Here is a 14,224-nt window from a genome sequence, read left to right as displayed (position 1 = left end):
CAAAATAGAACTACTATACATTTGGGAATAGAATAAAAATATATAACAAAATCTTGATTTTGTGTGTTATGTTGGGTGAAAACACATTATACAATAAAATCATGATTTTATTATATAATTTGGGGTGAAAAAATAAATATCAATGAAAACTCAATTTTATTGTACACTCGTAGGAAATACAACAGTGTTTTTTCCATTGATATCTGTTTTTTCAACCACTAACGGAAATATGATTTATCCTCACAAGGGTATTTTCGGAATATGGTTAAAAAACACCCATGTGGGCGGTGCCAATAGCAGCTCCCCCTTCTCCAAAACTAAAAAACTAAAACCCCAAAGCAAAACGGTGGCAGCGGCGACCCCTTCTCCAAGCTTCTCTTCTCTTTTCTTCTCTCCATCTTCTTCTCTGCTCAGTCTCGCAATCTTCACCTTCATTTGGATCATGGCAACCCTTGCTCCATCCTCTGACACTGCAAGTAAGTATCCTTTCTCATCTCTCTATTTGACTCATGTTTCGGTCTTTTACGTTAAAAAAAAACTTGTACTTGTATCGGTTTCATTTAGTTATGCTCTGTGTTTCTGATTAACGTGTCTATAGTGTGTTTGTGATGGTCATGAATATCTACACCTCTGTGTGTGTGGTGTAGGGAATTGGTTGAAAATTATATATATATGTATGTATGTATATATGTATGTGTGTATATATATATATATGTATGTGTGTGTGTATATATATATATATATGTGTATATTCTACTTTTGGATTAATTTAAAATTATTTCATTTATGTACATGAAGAGTAACATCGTGTTTTTGAAAATAAAAACTAATTGATTATGTTTTTTTTTTTAATTGTTGTCGGTTTTTTTAAAATTTGACAGAATACTCTAGGTAATGATGAATAGTTGTAATTCAGTGGTTATATTAATAGAAATTGCATTTTATTTGAATAGTTTAACAGGGTTTTGACTTGTATTGGTGAAATAGTCTGTTAGTTGACCTGCTCAAATTTATCTCTTTTTTCCCCCCTATCTTTTAATTTCAGTTATTTTGTATGTGTCTTTTTTATGCTTATGAAAGGGTTATTTCTATGGCAAATGACTCTCTTTTTCCTTTTAATTATAGAAGATACTGGTTAATAGCTCAAAACCCCTTTTTTTTGTCTTTTATGAAAACATATATATCTTTTTTGTTGTCAATTTATAAATACTAATGTTGAGCCGCTCAAATTTCTCCCTTTTTTTGTTTTGTTTATTGTAACTGTATTTCTTATGCTTGATATACTGTTCTTTCAATGATGAATTTCTTTTACCATTTTAATATGGAAGCTGCAGATTTACTGCAGAATTTGTCCTTGGATTCCGAGTCCAAGACAGTTCCTGAGCCTGCAAAGAAGGTGAGTATTTTTTTACTATAGCATCAATGCATTTGGAACTTTGGATTTGTGGTGTGATAACGAATAGCTAATTCTTATAGTCTACTTCTATACAGAATGGACATGGTCCAGCCAAGGGGGTGACCAAGCCATTTAACCCGAATGCAAGCTTCACTCCAAATGGACACCTGTCTGCTTCTGCATACTATTATGGAGGTAAGGTAAGCAGCTATGACTTCAGATGGAAGGTGTTGATTGAATAACTTATTATTCCTTCTGGAAAATCAATGTGGTAACGAGAGTTTGTGCAGGTTATGATGGGCAACGTGATTGGAATATTTATTCCCGATATATGAACCTTAATACTGGGATGAAACAAGTACCTCTTGTTTGTGTAACTACTGGACTTTGTTATGTTGTGTATGTATTTTGATATTATAAAATTGGGTATTATTTGCAAATTGGTGTTGAGAAAAAGCTGTCTAAGTTCTATTGAGTGATGACTGATTTCTGCTAGATGATAACTTCAAAATCAAATGGTGTAGGATGGATGCTTCCTACTTGCTAAAATCACGCTTGATTTGTTTCTGGGGGTTCTAAATTGTTACACCAATGTAAAATTTCGAGTATTACATAAGCATCCTTTCTGTTTTAAATTTTAAATTCTAAAGAGCAGTACATTATTTTGAGTTTTTTTTCCTGTTGACATCCAATCCTAAAATTGCTAGTGCATATAAGTGTAGTTTGATCACTTTGATGAGCCTAAAATCATTTGGGAAAACTATAGTAACCTTCCTTGAGGTTAGCACTTTTTACATTGACACTGTCCTTGTTTAGGAAATTACACCTACCTCCTTTGCTTTGTTATTTTTAAGGTGTTAAAGCAAGTGCTGTGATTGGACTTTCCCAAACAAGAAGGGTGTTGGTGTAAGTGTAATAATCCTTATCCTTAAGGGAGGTCCGTATAATTAGCCCTAATCATTTCCTTCATTTGCCAATTTTCTTAGATGTGTAGTTTCATATCTTCTTCCTCTTATTATTGCCAGGATATGATTTGCTTCTTATCATTTTTAAATTATAAAATATAGATTTACTAAATTGTTAAACTTAAGACAATCTTACAGGTTTTTTTTGTGTAATGAATTAAATAACAGGGTGTTTTGGGAGATAGCTGCTCTTATTTGTACCATCAAGGTTATGGTTATACACCATATGGAGCACCCATGCAACATGATGACAATCTCTATGGGCTGCAACAGTACCAGTACCCTTCTTCTTACTACCAGTCTCCAGCTTCTGCTGATGGGTCATTTGCTGCTAACAAAATCAATGCTCAAGAAGGGAGAATATCAGCTGCAGCCAGTGCTGAACATATCCCTTCATCTGCTGTTATTAATAAAGGAAGCTCCATTGGTGTGGTGAATGAAGGTTCCACAAACAACAATGGGGTAAAGGAATTTTTATCAAGTACCCAGCGCCCGTTGTTGAATTCAAATGATTCTTATCAAAGGGCTGGCTTTCCTGTGTATGCTCCTTTGTCAGGATATCAAGATCCAAGAGTAGGTCCTCATGGGACTCAACCAGCATTACCTTTGGATCCCTTATTATTTTCTAATAAGAAGTCCAATGATGGAGCAAAAATTGGATTATCTTCACCAGCTGTGCCTGGCAAAAAAATTTCCTCTCAAAGGAATACAACCATTCCTCAGCCACTTCCACAGTCCATGGTATGTTTCTAAGTATTTAACTACCTTTGTTTTTTCCTTTACAACTTAAGCCTTGCCTATCATTTGTATGGTGTAGTTTCCTATCTAAAGCTGTCCAAGAAAATTATTTTTTCTCAACCAACTTTCCATTTATGTTAGGTAAGCCCAATTTACTGGTTTCTGTTAGTTGAGGACTTGAGGGAGTTGGAGTTAGTAATAATCTATAACAGAATTAGTAGAGTAGTCTATAAGGAGATAGGGGGAGAAAATTAAGACTGATGTGTTTAGTTGGAAATCGGTTTTGGAGGGAGAGATGTTAGGCTCTTTAAATCCTAAAGGAACAACTTGTATTCATTCCTTTCCCTCTCTTCCTATTCCTAACCTGGATTCATCACTGGTTTGTGGACTGTGGCCTAGGGGACCTCATCAACAAATTCCTGTCTTTTCTGTCATATATGATTATGGGTATAACTATTGTTGTGGTGATGATCATTTGTTTATTCAACCACATGGTCATGATTCTTTTTATACAACCTGTTCTACAGTAGATAATTTGATTTTTGGTCTGTGCACAATATTGTTGTTTCTATTCATAAAATGAATTCAAAGTTCACTCATAAACTGTACCTTGGATGCAGAACTTACATGGTTCCATACATTCATCTGGACTAGAACCGTTCTCTGGATTCATTAATGGGACGTACCCAAGCAACACAATGTATAGCCAATATGGAAATGCATATAGAGCTAGTTCTCATTTCGGACAAGCTCCGTATGGATATGGGTATAGAATAGGGTCTGTTAATAACAAGCCTAAAGCCTCAAATGATGGTTGTGCTATTGATCATGTCAAAAGAAATATGGATGGCTTTGGTGAGCTGAATAAGGGACCCAGATCTGGCAATAGTTCTGATGATAAAAGTGTTGATGGTCCTGGACCTGTCACATTATTAATCAAGGGACAGAATCTTCCAATTAAGAGTGATAATAAAGAAGTGCCTCTAGTTCCCAATAACGAACAGTACAATGGGAAAGACTTTCCTGAGAATTATTCTGATGCAAAATTTTTTGTCATCAAATCTTATAGCGAGGATGATATTCATAAAAGCATTAAATATAAAGTCTGGGCAAGCACCTTTAATGGCAACAAAAAACTGGATGCAGCGTATCATGAATCCAAGGAGAAACCTGGTGACTGTCCTGTATTTTTGCTATTTTCGGTTAGTTGCTAACTTGATAGCCTCATTTAGTTGGGTAATTCCTATGCTTTCTTGGTGTTACTAAGCCTCAATTTTCCCTTTGTTTCTTGGTACAGGTTAACACTAGTGGCCAATTTGTTGGTTTGGCAGAGATGGTGAGTCCACTTGATTTTGGTAGAACTGTGGAGTATTGGCAGCAGGACAGGTGGAGTGGTTGCTTTTCTGTGAAGTGGCATATCATAAAAGATATCCCAAACAGTGTGTTGAGGCCCATAACACTAGAAAACAATGAAAACAAACCTGTTACTAACAGCAGGGACACCCAGGAGGTATTCACTTAGTGGCCTGTTCGTTCCCACAAATCCCTTCTCCCCCTTTCAACTAGCAGTACTTATCTATATCGTTCATCCTTCCGCAGGTTAAGTTTGAGAAGGGTATTCAAATTCTCAAAATTTTCAAGCAGCATTCAAGCAAAACATGCATTTTGGATGATTTTGGGTTCTATGAGACTCGTGAAAAGATGATTCAGGAAAGAAAATCTATGGAACAACAGCTTCCGAAACAGGTAATACGAACCTTTACATCATATACTAAGAACAAATTTTGGCATTTGAATTGTTCCTGTAAATTTTCACTTTTTACTATGCACCTTCTAAATATTGGATACTAAGATACATTCAGGATCATGCTATTTAAGTGGCCTCTCCCGTTGATTAAACCTCTCAAATCCTTTGTTCTATTATAGGCTAGCAAGTCCAATGATTTAACAACAAATGGGACAGTTATGTTGCCCAAGTCTCATGATGGAGCCTTGAAGAATGAATCAGCTACTACAGATGAAGCAGGACAAAAGGAGAAGCTGGTAGAAGTGAATGGATCAACTCAAGCATCTGAAGACTGTTCAAAGAACTGCTAAACCCGTGACAGTGCAAGACAAGAGAGTGGTTAAAGAATGTAGCTTCCAGTATCCCCTCCCCCTCTTTTCAATCCCTTTTCATACATTCCTTTAGTATGGAGCGAGTTTTGGTGTTTTCTTGTTCCTTGTTATCCCTGTTTATTTTGTTTGTCCTTGGGATTCTAATGGATGTAGCCATATTGCACCTCTTTCTAAAGAAAATATATAAAGTGAGAATGGAAATATGAGTTTAATTATATACACCGAAGATTTTTACAATATCAACAAATTATAAATTACTTTAAATATATGAATTTTCAGTTACTTATTACAAAAGTCAATAAATTTCAATTACTTTGATTGAATGAGAATATAAAAAAAAATACATTATTAATATATTTCAATTAAATTCATAATCTACTTTTTTCTTTCAGCTGATTTATATTTGTCATGCCAGCTTTGCTCATTTATATAATTTAATAATTTGACTTTATAATATTTCTAATGTTATTTCTATTATCTTTTAACTAATTTTAATTATTCTACTTTTACCTTTTTTTAATTGCACTTTCGGTTCCTTTATATTGTTTATTTAATAAAATTGGTCATTCTATTTTTTTCTCACAAAAATTATCTTGCTATTTTAATAATGGAATTTAAGTCCACTTATCAACTTGATATCTAATATTGATATAACAAAATTGCACAGTGAAAACAATGGGAGGTCAAATTGGTGAAAAAAAAATTAGGGAACTAAATTTAAAAAATATTATACTAAGAAGACCAAAAGCGCAATTTTTTAAAAATTTATCTTTATAAATAAAGACCAAAAAATAAGAATATTACTTACTTCTTTCAATTTACCCTATTTTATTATATCCCTAAATTGTATTTCAACTTTTTTTTTATAAAAAAAATTGTTAATAGTTTGTATGGGTTTACTTTAGGGATAGAGGGCGTCTTTTCTCCAACCTTTTTTTTTTTGAAACGGTATTTTCTCTAACCTGAGACTAAATACTAAATAGTGATATTCAAATAATAAACCATTAAATCGGGCCAGATAAATTTTTTTAATAGTTAAAAGTAACGTTTTATCATAATTTAAATTACACACAAATCTAAAATGTATTGAATATTTATCAATTTAGTTCCGATTTTTTTTTTACAATATTACCCTAATCCCACCATTAGGTAAACCTAATGATTTTTAAAGTTGATATATTATACTAATGTTCTTAGACTATTTTGAATAATTTTTCAATACTTTAAGAATTATTTAATTAGCATGATTTCTAATATTTGGATATTACTTATATTTTTTTAAAACTACTTAAGAAAAAAAAGTAATATTTTAAGAACCAAAGATGATTTATTAGAAGAAAAAACTATTATAAATGTAATACCTATTGTAATTTTTATTCACTAGAATATAAAACCTTTTATATTATTTTTTTTCTCCATATTTTTGTGGAGTTTAAAATTTGCTATTATTAGTAAGCCATGCAGTAATTTTTGTGCAAATTGTTTTCAGTCTTTAAATTACTTTAAAATAATTATTTTAAAAAATTAAAAAGTTTATTATATATAATCAATTGTAATAGAATGAACAATTGCATAATTCTTTTTATCTTTCTATTATATTTTACAGATTTAATTTAATTATTTTACTCCAGACTCACCTCACTTGCTTTCCTGCTTTTCTCCTCTGTCTCACCTCACTTGCGTTATTAGGGTTTAGTGAGATAGTGGCGGGGTAGTGACATTACAGTGTGGGCATAAAATTTTCAAAGTCGAAGCGAGAACTTGCCATTTCGAGGGTTTTAGGGTTAGGGTTTTCTCAAATTGCAAGAACATGGGTTTCAACATTCAACCCTATGGGATTCAGTCCATGCTCAAGGAAGGCCATAAGCACCTTTCTGGCCTCGATGAAGCGGTTCTCAAGAACATCGACGCCTGCAAACAACTTTCCACTATCACTCGAACTTCCCTCGGTCCCAATGGTAACGATCACGGTTACCCTTTTTTATTTTCTGTTTTTCTTATTCGCCCCAAGTATTGCTGCATCCTCAGATTCCAAAAGTTTGGATTTTTATAATGTGGGTATGTGTTCGTTTTCATGTTATGTTGATCCAGCTTTTAACGTGATGCAGTGCTTTGAAAATTCGTGGGGGGTTGAGAATAAGTAGATTTGTTTTTGTTTTTCATTCACAAAGAGAATTTGCCAATTTTGGCTCTGTAGAAGCTTTTGTTTGTGCTTTTATGAATCTGTTGCTGAAGAAAGGGTTTGTTTGGATAGATTTAGAATGTTGGTGGTGGTCTTGTTTTCAAATGTTTTGTTTGATCTGATTCAGGGATGAATAAGATGGTTATAAATCACTTGGACAAGCTTTTTGTCACGAACGATGCTGGGACGATTGTGAATGAACTTGAAGTTCAGCATCCTGCTGCCAAGGTTTTGGTTTTGGCTGGGAAGGCTCAACAAGAGGAGATTGGGGATGGAGCTAATTTAACTATTTCATTTGCTGGGGAGCTCCTGCAGGGTGCCGAGGAACTTATCAGGATGGGTTTGCATCCGAGCGAGATCATCAGTGGATACACTAAAGCAATCAACAAGGTTTTTTCAGTTTTTGATGAAAGCCTTAGTGATCTGTCTTTAAATGTCATATTGCTGCTCTCTCTCCCTCTAATTTCTTGTTTTGTTTCAGACTGTTCAAATATTGGATGAACTAGTTGAGGATGGTTCTGACAATATGGATGTTCGTGATAAGGAACAAGTTATTTCAAGAATGAAAGCAGCCGTTGCCAGCAAGCAATTTGGTCAAGAAGATATCATATGTTCGCTTGTTGCTGATGTGAGTATATCCCAATTTACCCTATTTTACCATGATAAAATGCTTTGGTAGCACAACACTGTTTACATTGTGACCTCTGTTTGGAAAATATAGGCATGCATCCAAGTGTGCCCCAAAAACCCTGCAAACTTTAATGTGGACAACGTTCGTGTTGCAAAGCTCTTGGGAGGGGGCTTGCATAACAGTACTGTAGTTCGAGGATTGGTTCTGAAAAGTGATGCTGTCGGGACTATAAAGCAAGCAGAAAAGGCGAAGGTGAGCTTCTATTGTGTTGAATTCTTTTTGTTTAATTGGAGAGTCTACTATATAATTTATTTGTATTTTGTTGAGAGTGAGATCCTTCACAACTGTCTCAACCTTTTCATTTTTCCAGTCCTATATGCTAGATGATTTCAAGCCATATACTCTAAGGATTGCTTGTACAGTGTGCTCTTTATTTTTTATATTTGATTAATGGAAGGCTATACTTTTTGTTTGACCTGCTCCTTGAGTAATATACGAAGGCTACGCTTTTAGTTTTCGCCTATTTTATCTGCCTTCAACATATTCTGCCATATAATTATGTATGGCTGTAAACAATAAATATAGATGAAGTTAGTACTTGGACCCTCTGACTTTATTTTTTATTTTGGTTTAGTCCTCCAACCTTTTTTTTGTTGTTTTTATTTTATTTTTTATTTTTGTCCTTACTTTAAAATGTTCAACAAGTTAATCCTATCTGTTAGCTCCATCCAACACCTGTAATAACTCTGTTAATGTTGTGTCTTCTAATTTAGCTTAACATCGTTTCATTTTAGTCTTCTAACACTTAAATCGTCAACATGTTTGTCCATTCTGCAACAATGAATTAGAAACAGGTGTTCTATTCTTGAGGGTGAAACCATGAAACCCATTGAAATTGGTCTCAACACTAGTTGAACCACAAAAACTAATCTCTCCCATGGGAAATATCATACTAGGACCAAATGAACAACCCATTCCCACACTGCTGACAACTCCACAGTGAAGCCCTTTGCAACAATTCAAAACACAATCTCCATTTGAAAATCTCTTAACCCAAGTTTTGAATATGTGTACATTGATACATTTTATATATGAATGTCAGTGGAATTTGAAAAAAAAATTAAGCAATATTTTAATCTCTCTAGTAACAAAAAGCAAGTGATCCAGTCCTTCTCGAAAAGAAGCTATTGTTGATTTCTTGGAACAAAGTCTAATATTTGCAAATCTTTATACTATCTTGTACTGAGTTCTTTTGTTTGTGTTTTTTAAGGTTGCTGTGTTTGCTAGTGGTGTTGATACATCTGCAACTGAGACTAAAGGAACTGTCCTCATACATACAGCTGAGCAGGTATATCAAAATGACAAGAGTTTTGAATTTGATTATTACAGTCTCCTTACTGTTTTATATAGTTATATTTTTTTTATTGTTTGAGTGGTGAAGCCTATTTTGTGTTTGCTGGTATAAGTTGGAGATCAATCCCCATCTCCCAGATAAGAAAGTTGAAAGTGGATTGTGATAGGGTACTATGTTTAAATCCTAACGCAGTAATGCCAATCCTAAACACGTGTCATTGTTTCTTTTTACCAAGTTTAAGTTTACTCCCTCTGATAATTTGGAAGCCTCTACTAAGGTATTATTTTGGACCTTGTCATTATTGTCTTTTAGATTTTGTCTGGTGACCTTGTTGCTGAAGTTTCTACGTTCATTTTAGCCTGATATTTTGTGCATGCATATGCTTTATTGTTTCTACATATTCTGCCAATTATTAAAACTTAAAATACGTAAAAAGCCTAAAAGGTCTGTAATGCTTGGTCAATAGTGGATTCAAGTAGATAAAGAACTCAGAATGCTGAGTATTTTCAGCTTTATGACTGAATCTGCTTTATATTTGCAATGTTAAACTATAATAATGTCTTTTAATAATTAGTGCAATATTTTCATTTAATTTGTATAAAACATCATTTAGATTCTTCAGTTTGAGGTCTAACAGGTCTCGGCATACTAGCATGGAGTTTCCTAAAAGTATGCCTTTATTTTTATTTGTCCCTTCATCTATTTCTGTCTTGCTTGATTTTTTAAGTGATTTGTTTTTGTAAATTTTTTGCTAGAGCTTTTGATTGGAAACAATTTTGAACGTTTAAATTTAAACTTGTATGACAATTCATTAACTTTTAGGATAACTTGTTATTTTGATCTTCAGCTGTTTTTTGCTGGATTAGGCAATGATTTTATTTATTACCAGATGCTGTACCGGGGGAGCCTTGAGATTTTATGGGCCAATATTTTCCCCGTGTTTTTCTTGAATTATTTTATGTTTTTTTCTAATTGGATTTGTTCCCTTCATTTTTTTATTTATATAGCTAGAAAATTATTCAAAAACTGAAGAGGCTAAAGTAGAGGAGCTCATCAAGGCAGTAGCAGATTCAGGTGCCAAAGTGATTGTCAGTGGAGGAGCAGTAGGAGAAATGGCTTTGCATTTCTGTGAGCGTTACAAGTATGTGAAGTCTTTATCCATGTTTGGTGGTTTTAATTGTCTCTTACTATTGAATTAATATGAACATTATAACTGCACATTAGATTGTTTTCTAACTTCAAAATTCCTGCTTTTAGGCTTATGGTTCTGAAAATCAGCTCAAAGTTTGAACTACGTCGATTTTGCCGGACAACCGGCTCTGTTGCCATGGTTTGTGCTTTTACTTATTTGGCTACGTAAAGAGGTTTTCTACTTTCTGTCTAACCCATTTTATTTTCCTGAAATAGCTAAAACTTTGCCAACCAAACCCAGATGATCTTGGATATGTAGATTCCGTTTCAGTTCAGGAAATTGGTGGTGTCAGGGTATGTTAAAGCTGGATTCTTTCAGTTCTGTCATTTTCTGGGTTCCATGTTTCTTTTTTATTTTAGCTTATTCCCTTGCTTCTTTTTGTTGTTGTCATTTTTAAGTATTGCATGCAATTTTCTTATTTTTTGGATAATGATATGATATGCAGGTGACCATTGTGAAAAATGAAGAGGGTGGAAATTCTGTAGCCACTGTTGTTTTACGAGGAAGTACTGATAGTATACTAGATGATCTTGAAAGAGCAGTGGATGATGGAGTGAACACTTACAAGGTAATTTTCTTATGTTTCGCTCCATTAATCTTGTAAAAATAGGGCAGCAAACCTAAGGGTTATTGTTACTTATGACATTTGTTTGGATTACACATTTGAAGGAATTTTATTTTTAAAAACAATTTTATGCTTTGGCTAATTGTAATTTGAAATACTGGTTAATCTTTATCTTTACAATTACTTGTCAGGCAATGTGCAGGGATAGCCGCTTTGTACCTGGAGCTGCAGCTACTGAAATTGAGTTAGCTAAAAGGGTGAAAGACTTTTCCTTCAAGGAGACAGGGTACTTTTTATTTCCCTTTTCCCTGTAAAAGATAGTGGCTTGCATTCTTGGGGATACATTGATGTATTGTGTTCACACACATGCCTCTTCCATTCATTGATTTTTTTTTTAACTACATGAGGAATTTTGTTTGTATGATTTTGCCTTATGGTTATTTGCGGTATAAGGCTATCAATGTCCTGTTATTATTTTATAAACATTTTATTTCATTTGCTGAAGGCCATGCAACTTGTAAGGCACTTTTTAGCAAGTGCTATATTGGAGAGATGCACATGTGGGTAAAAAAGAGGTGTACCATTATTCTAATTTTGATTTTAAACAAAAAAATCTTAATATGTTTATGTGCATGTTTGTGCAACTGATTATAAATTCATGGGGATTTCTATAACATTTTTTTACTATGTTGTCTGCATCTTGATACTTGCATGCTTTAACATGCCTTCATTATTATGTATTTGCGTTTCACTGGCTTCTAGCCCTTAGGGATCACTCACCACTTATGTACACGTTTCAAAGATGTTGCTATTTTTTTTATCACCTGTCTTGTGCTGTTTATTGGGTTATGTCAATATCTTTTTGTTATCAAGAATTATTGAAGTCAGTATAACATAAATGTGTTCTAAAATCTAACTCGATATTGGATGTTTTTAACTCAGCACCATATATTACTGTGTATTATTTGGAATTAGTTATTATGTCTCTATTCATCCGGACTTAAGTTATTTTGTTCAATGCTTATTTGGTATTTCACACGTGAATGGGATGGACTAAACGTTTGCAATGGCCCTGCAGGTTGGATCAGTATGCTATTGCAAAATTTGCTGAAAGTTTTGAAATGATTCCTAGAACTTTGGCTGAGAATGCTGGCCTAAATGCAATGGAGATCATATCTTCTCTGTATGCAGAACATGCATCTGGAAATGCCAAAGTTGGCATTGATTTGGAAGAAGGCATATGTAAGGATGTCTCAACCTTGAGCATTTGGGATCTCCATGTGACTAAGTAAGCTATGATCTAACACAAGCTTTGTTGTATATGGTGGCAACCTATAGTTTGAGCAAATAGTGAACTGACTTTTCATTGCTGTAGTGGAGATTTCTCTAAAAACCTTTCCATATAAAAAATATATAGACAATAATTAAGGGTTCTTGTAATTGTTGGAGCTGATGCATTCTTTGACCGTTAAGATTTTGAAATAATTCTATTATATGTTGAATCAGAATTTATCTTCATTATCTCCTGGAAAACTAGTTTCATGTTATTGTTTTTTCTTTTCAGGTTATTTGCTCTTAAATATGCTGCAGATGCTGCATGCACTGTACTACGTGTGGACCAGGTAATCAAATAAAAATAGTCACTGTATCCCTGTCAATTTCTGCATGCCACCTTAATATGTACCTCAAGCACATTTTTCTTTGGGGAACAAGCTCAAACAATTTTTTTATGATTAATAAATATTTATGAAGGAATTGGATCATTTGCAAAGTGATGGCCTTTATATCTCCCACTGTAATACAAGCTCAGAAATTGGGATCTTCATATAACCCAAATTTTTTCTTTGGGGAAGATCCTAACTTAAAGCACACAGAGATTAGGGAATAAATAGCTGAGCCTGAGGCCTATGCCATTTGTATTGCCAATTGCATATACATGTCACACACTCACGGGAATTTGGATTGCAATATATTCGTCTACTTTTCTCATCTTAAATTTATGAAAATTGATTTTTATTTTCGTTTTTCAGATTATTATGGCAAAACCAGCTGGTGGTCCAAGGAGAGAACAGCCTGCTGGTGGTATGGATGAAGACTAAAATTATTGTGGGAATTGATGGTTTGCTTTGGTCATGTTTGTATCTCAGCATGATGGCTTGAATTTGCCTTAGGCATGTTTTCTTGATTTAGACTTTTTAGTAGTGGTGGCGATCTTAACAAATTTTGAATTTTGTTTTGCTATGAAATACTAAGAGATGTGGTCTGTAAATTTACATTTTATTCATAGCCTTATTGTGAGTGGTGATGTTAATTTGCTGAGCATGGCCTTTGTTTGAGATTTTCTTTTTTTGCAAGTTTTTTTGGGTATCAGGACTTTAGTATCAAAGCATTCCTCTTTTTCTCTCTTGCAATATATCCGTTACTGAGAAGGACCCAAAGTGCAAAAATCACTAGTAGGTTACAGGACTTTAGTATCAAAGCATTCCTCTTTTTCTCTCTTGCAATATATCCGTTACTGAGAAGGACCCAAAGTGCAAAAATCACTAGTAGGTTACAGACACAACTTAAACTTCTTGGGTTCTGCATAATACAACCAGCCATAAATTAATGTGTAATAATAATCGTTAGTTCAAAAGTTAATGGTTAATAATTAATTTTAATCAGCTATATATATATTTTAATAAAAAAATTGACCATTGATTTTCGAATTTACCGTTATTATTGCACTTTATTTTCTAAAGTGCATTCGAGACTTTAGAGGAGCCAAATCTGCCGAAAACTACGAATGTATGGTCTGTGTTTTTTAATAGAAAAATGGAATTAACCGAACCACTTTAATAAATCAGTGCTTGATTCAAACCATCCGAACCACTTTAATAAACTGGTGCAGAACAATCAAATAAACCGGTTTTGAAAATCAAACCAGTTTTTAATCCAGTTTTTTTAAATCGCATTTTACACTCCAATTGTCCTCAGCTACTTGTAGTAGTGCTTAATGCTAATGTTGCTGTATATTTTGATGGTCAATACCATGGGAGTAATGCCTTGATGTTGGTGGGCAAGTCAGTCACTTTGCCAACATC

General features: G+C 33.8%; 2 protein-coding genes across 9 annotated transcripts; both read left to right on the top strand.

The window, feature by feature from the left end:
- The first annotated feature begins 281 nt into the window (after window positions 1-281).
- Window positions 282-5,418, top strand: LOC100789473 (YTH domain-containing protein ECT3). Of its 8 annotated transcripts, none has more exons than XM_014765507.3 (9): window positions 282-476; window positions 1,329-1,396; window positions 1,492-1,591; window positions 1,687-1,769; window positions 2,530-3,102; window positions 3,720-4,301; window positions 4,397-4,609; window positions 4,699-4,845; window positions 5,026-5,418. In XM_014765507.3, the coding sequence occupies exons 1-9, from the start codon at window positions 443-445 to the stop codon at window positions 5,194-5,196; spliced, it is 1,971 nt and encodes a 656-aa protein (XP_014620993.1). In that variant the 5' UTR covers window positions 282-442; the 3' UTR covers window positions 5,197-5,418. The 8 variants fall into 8 exon arrangements, with proteins under 8 accessions (XP_014620993.1, XP_014620996.1, XP_040867330.1 ...); XM_014765510.3 differs by having other exon boundaries at window positions 283-476; window positions 1,335-1,396; XM_014765522.3 differs by having other exon boundaries at window positions 286-476; window positions 1,492-1,596.
- A 1,369-nt stretch (window positions 5,419-6,787) lies between these two features.
- Window positions 6,788-13,460, top strand: LOC100793494 (T-complex protein 1 subunit theta). The gene is made up of 13 exons (XM_003518178.4): window positions 6,788-7,175; window positions 7,527-7,789; window positions 7,881-8,027; window positions 8,121-8,282; window positions 9,301-9,378; window positions 10,392-10,525; window positions 10,642-10,714; window positions 10,792-10,869; window positions 11,022-11,144; window positions 11,333-11,427; window positions 12,220-12,429; window positions 12,706-12,763; window positions 13,172-13,460. The coding sequence occupies exons 1-13, from the start codon at window positions 7,028-7,030 to the stop codon at window positions 13,238-13,240; spliced, it is 1,638 nt and encodes a 545-aa protein (XP_003518226.1). The 5' UTR covers window positions 6,788-7,027; the 3' UTR covers window positions 13,241-13,460.
- Window positions 13,461-14,224: the final 764 nt, after the last annotated feature.

Source organism: Glycine max, chromosome 2, assembly GCF_000004515.6.
Source record: "Glycine max cultivar Williams 82 chromosome 2, Glycine_max_v4.0, whole genome shotgun sequence".
NCBI lineage: Eukaryota > Viridiplantae > Streptophyta > Magnoliopsida > Fabales > Fabaceae > Glycine > Glycine max.
Note: the sequence above shows the minus strand (reverse complement) of the source record. Positions and strands in the feature narration are given on the sequence as shown.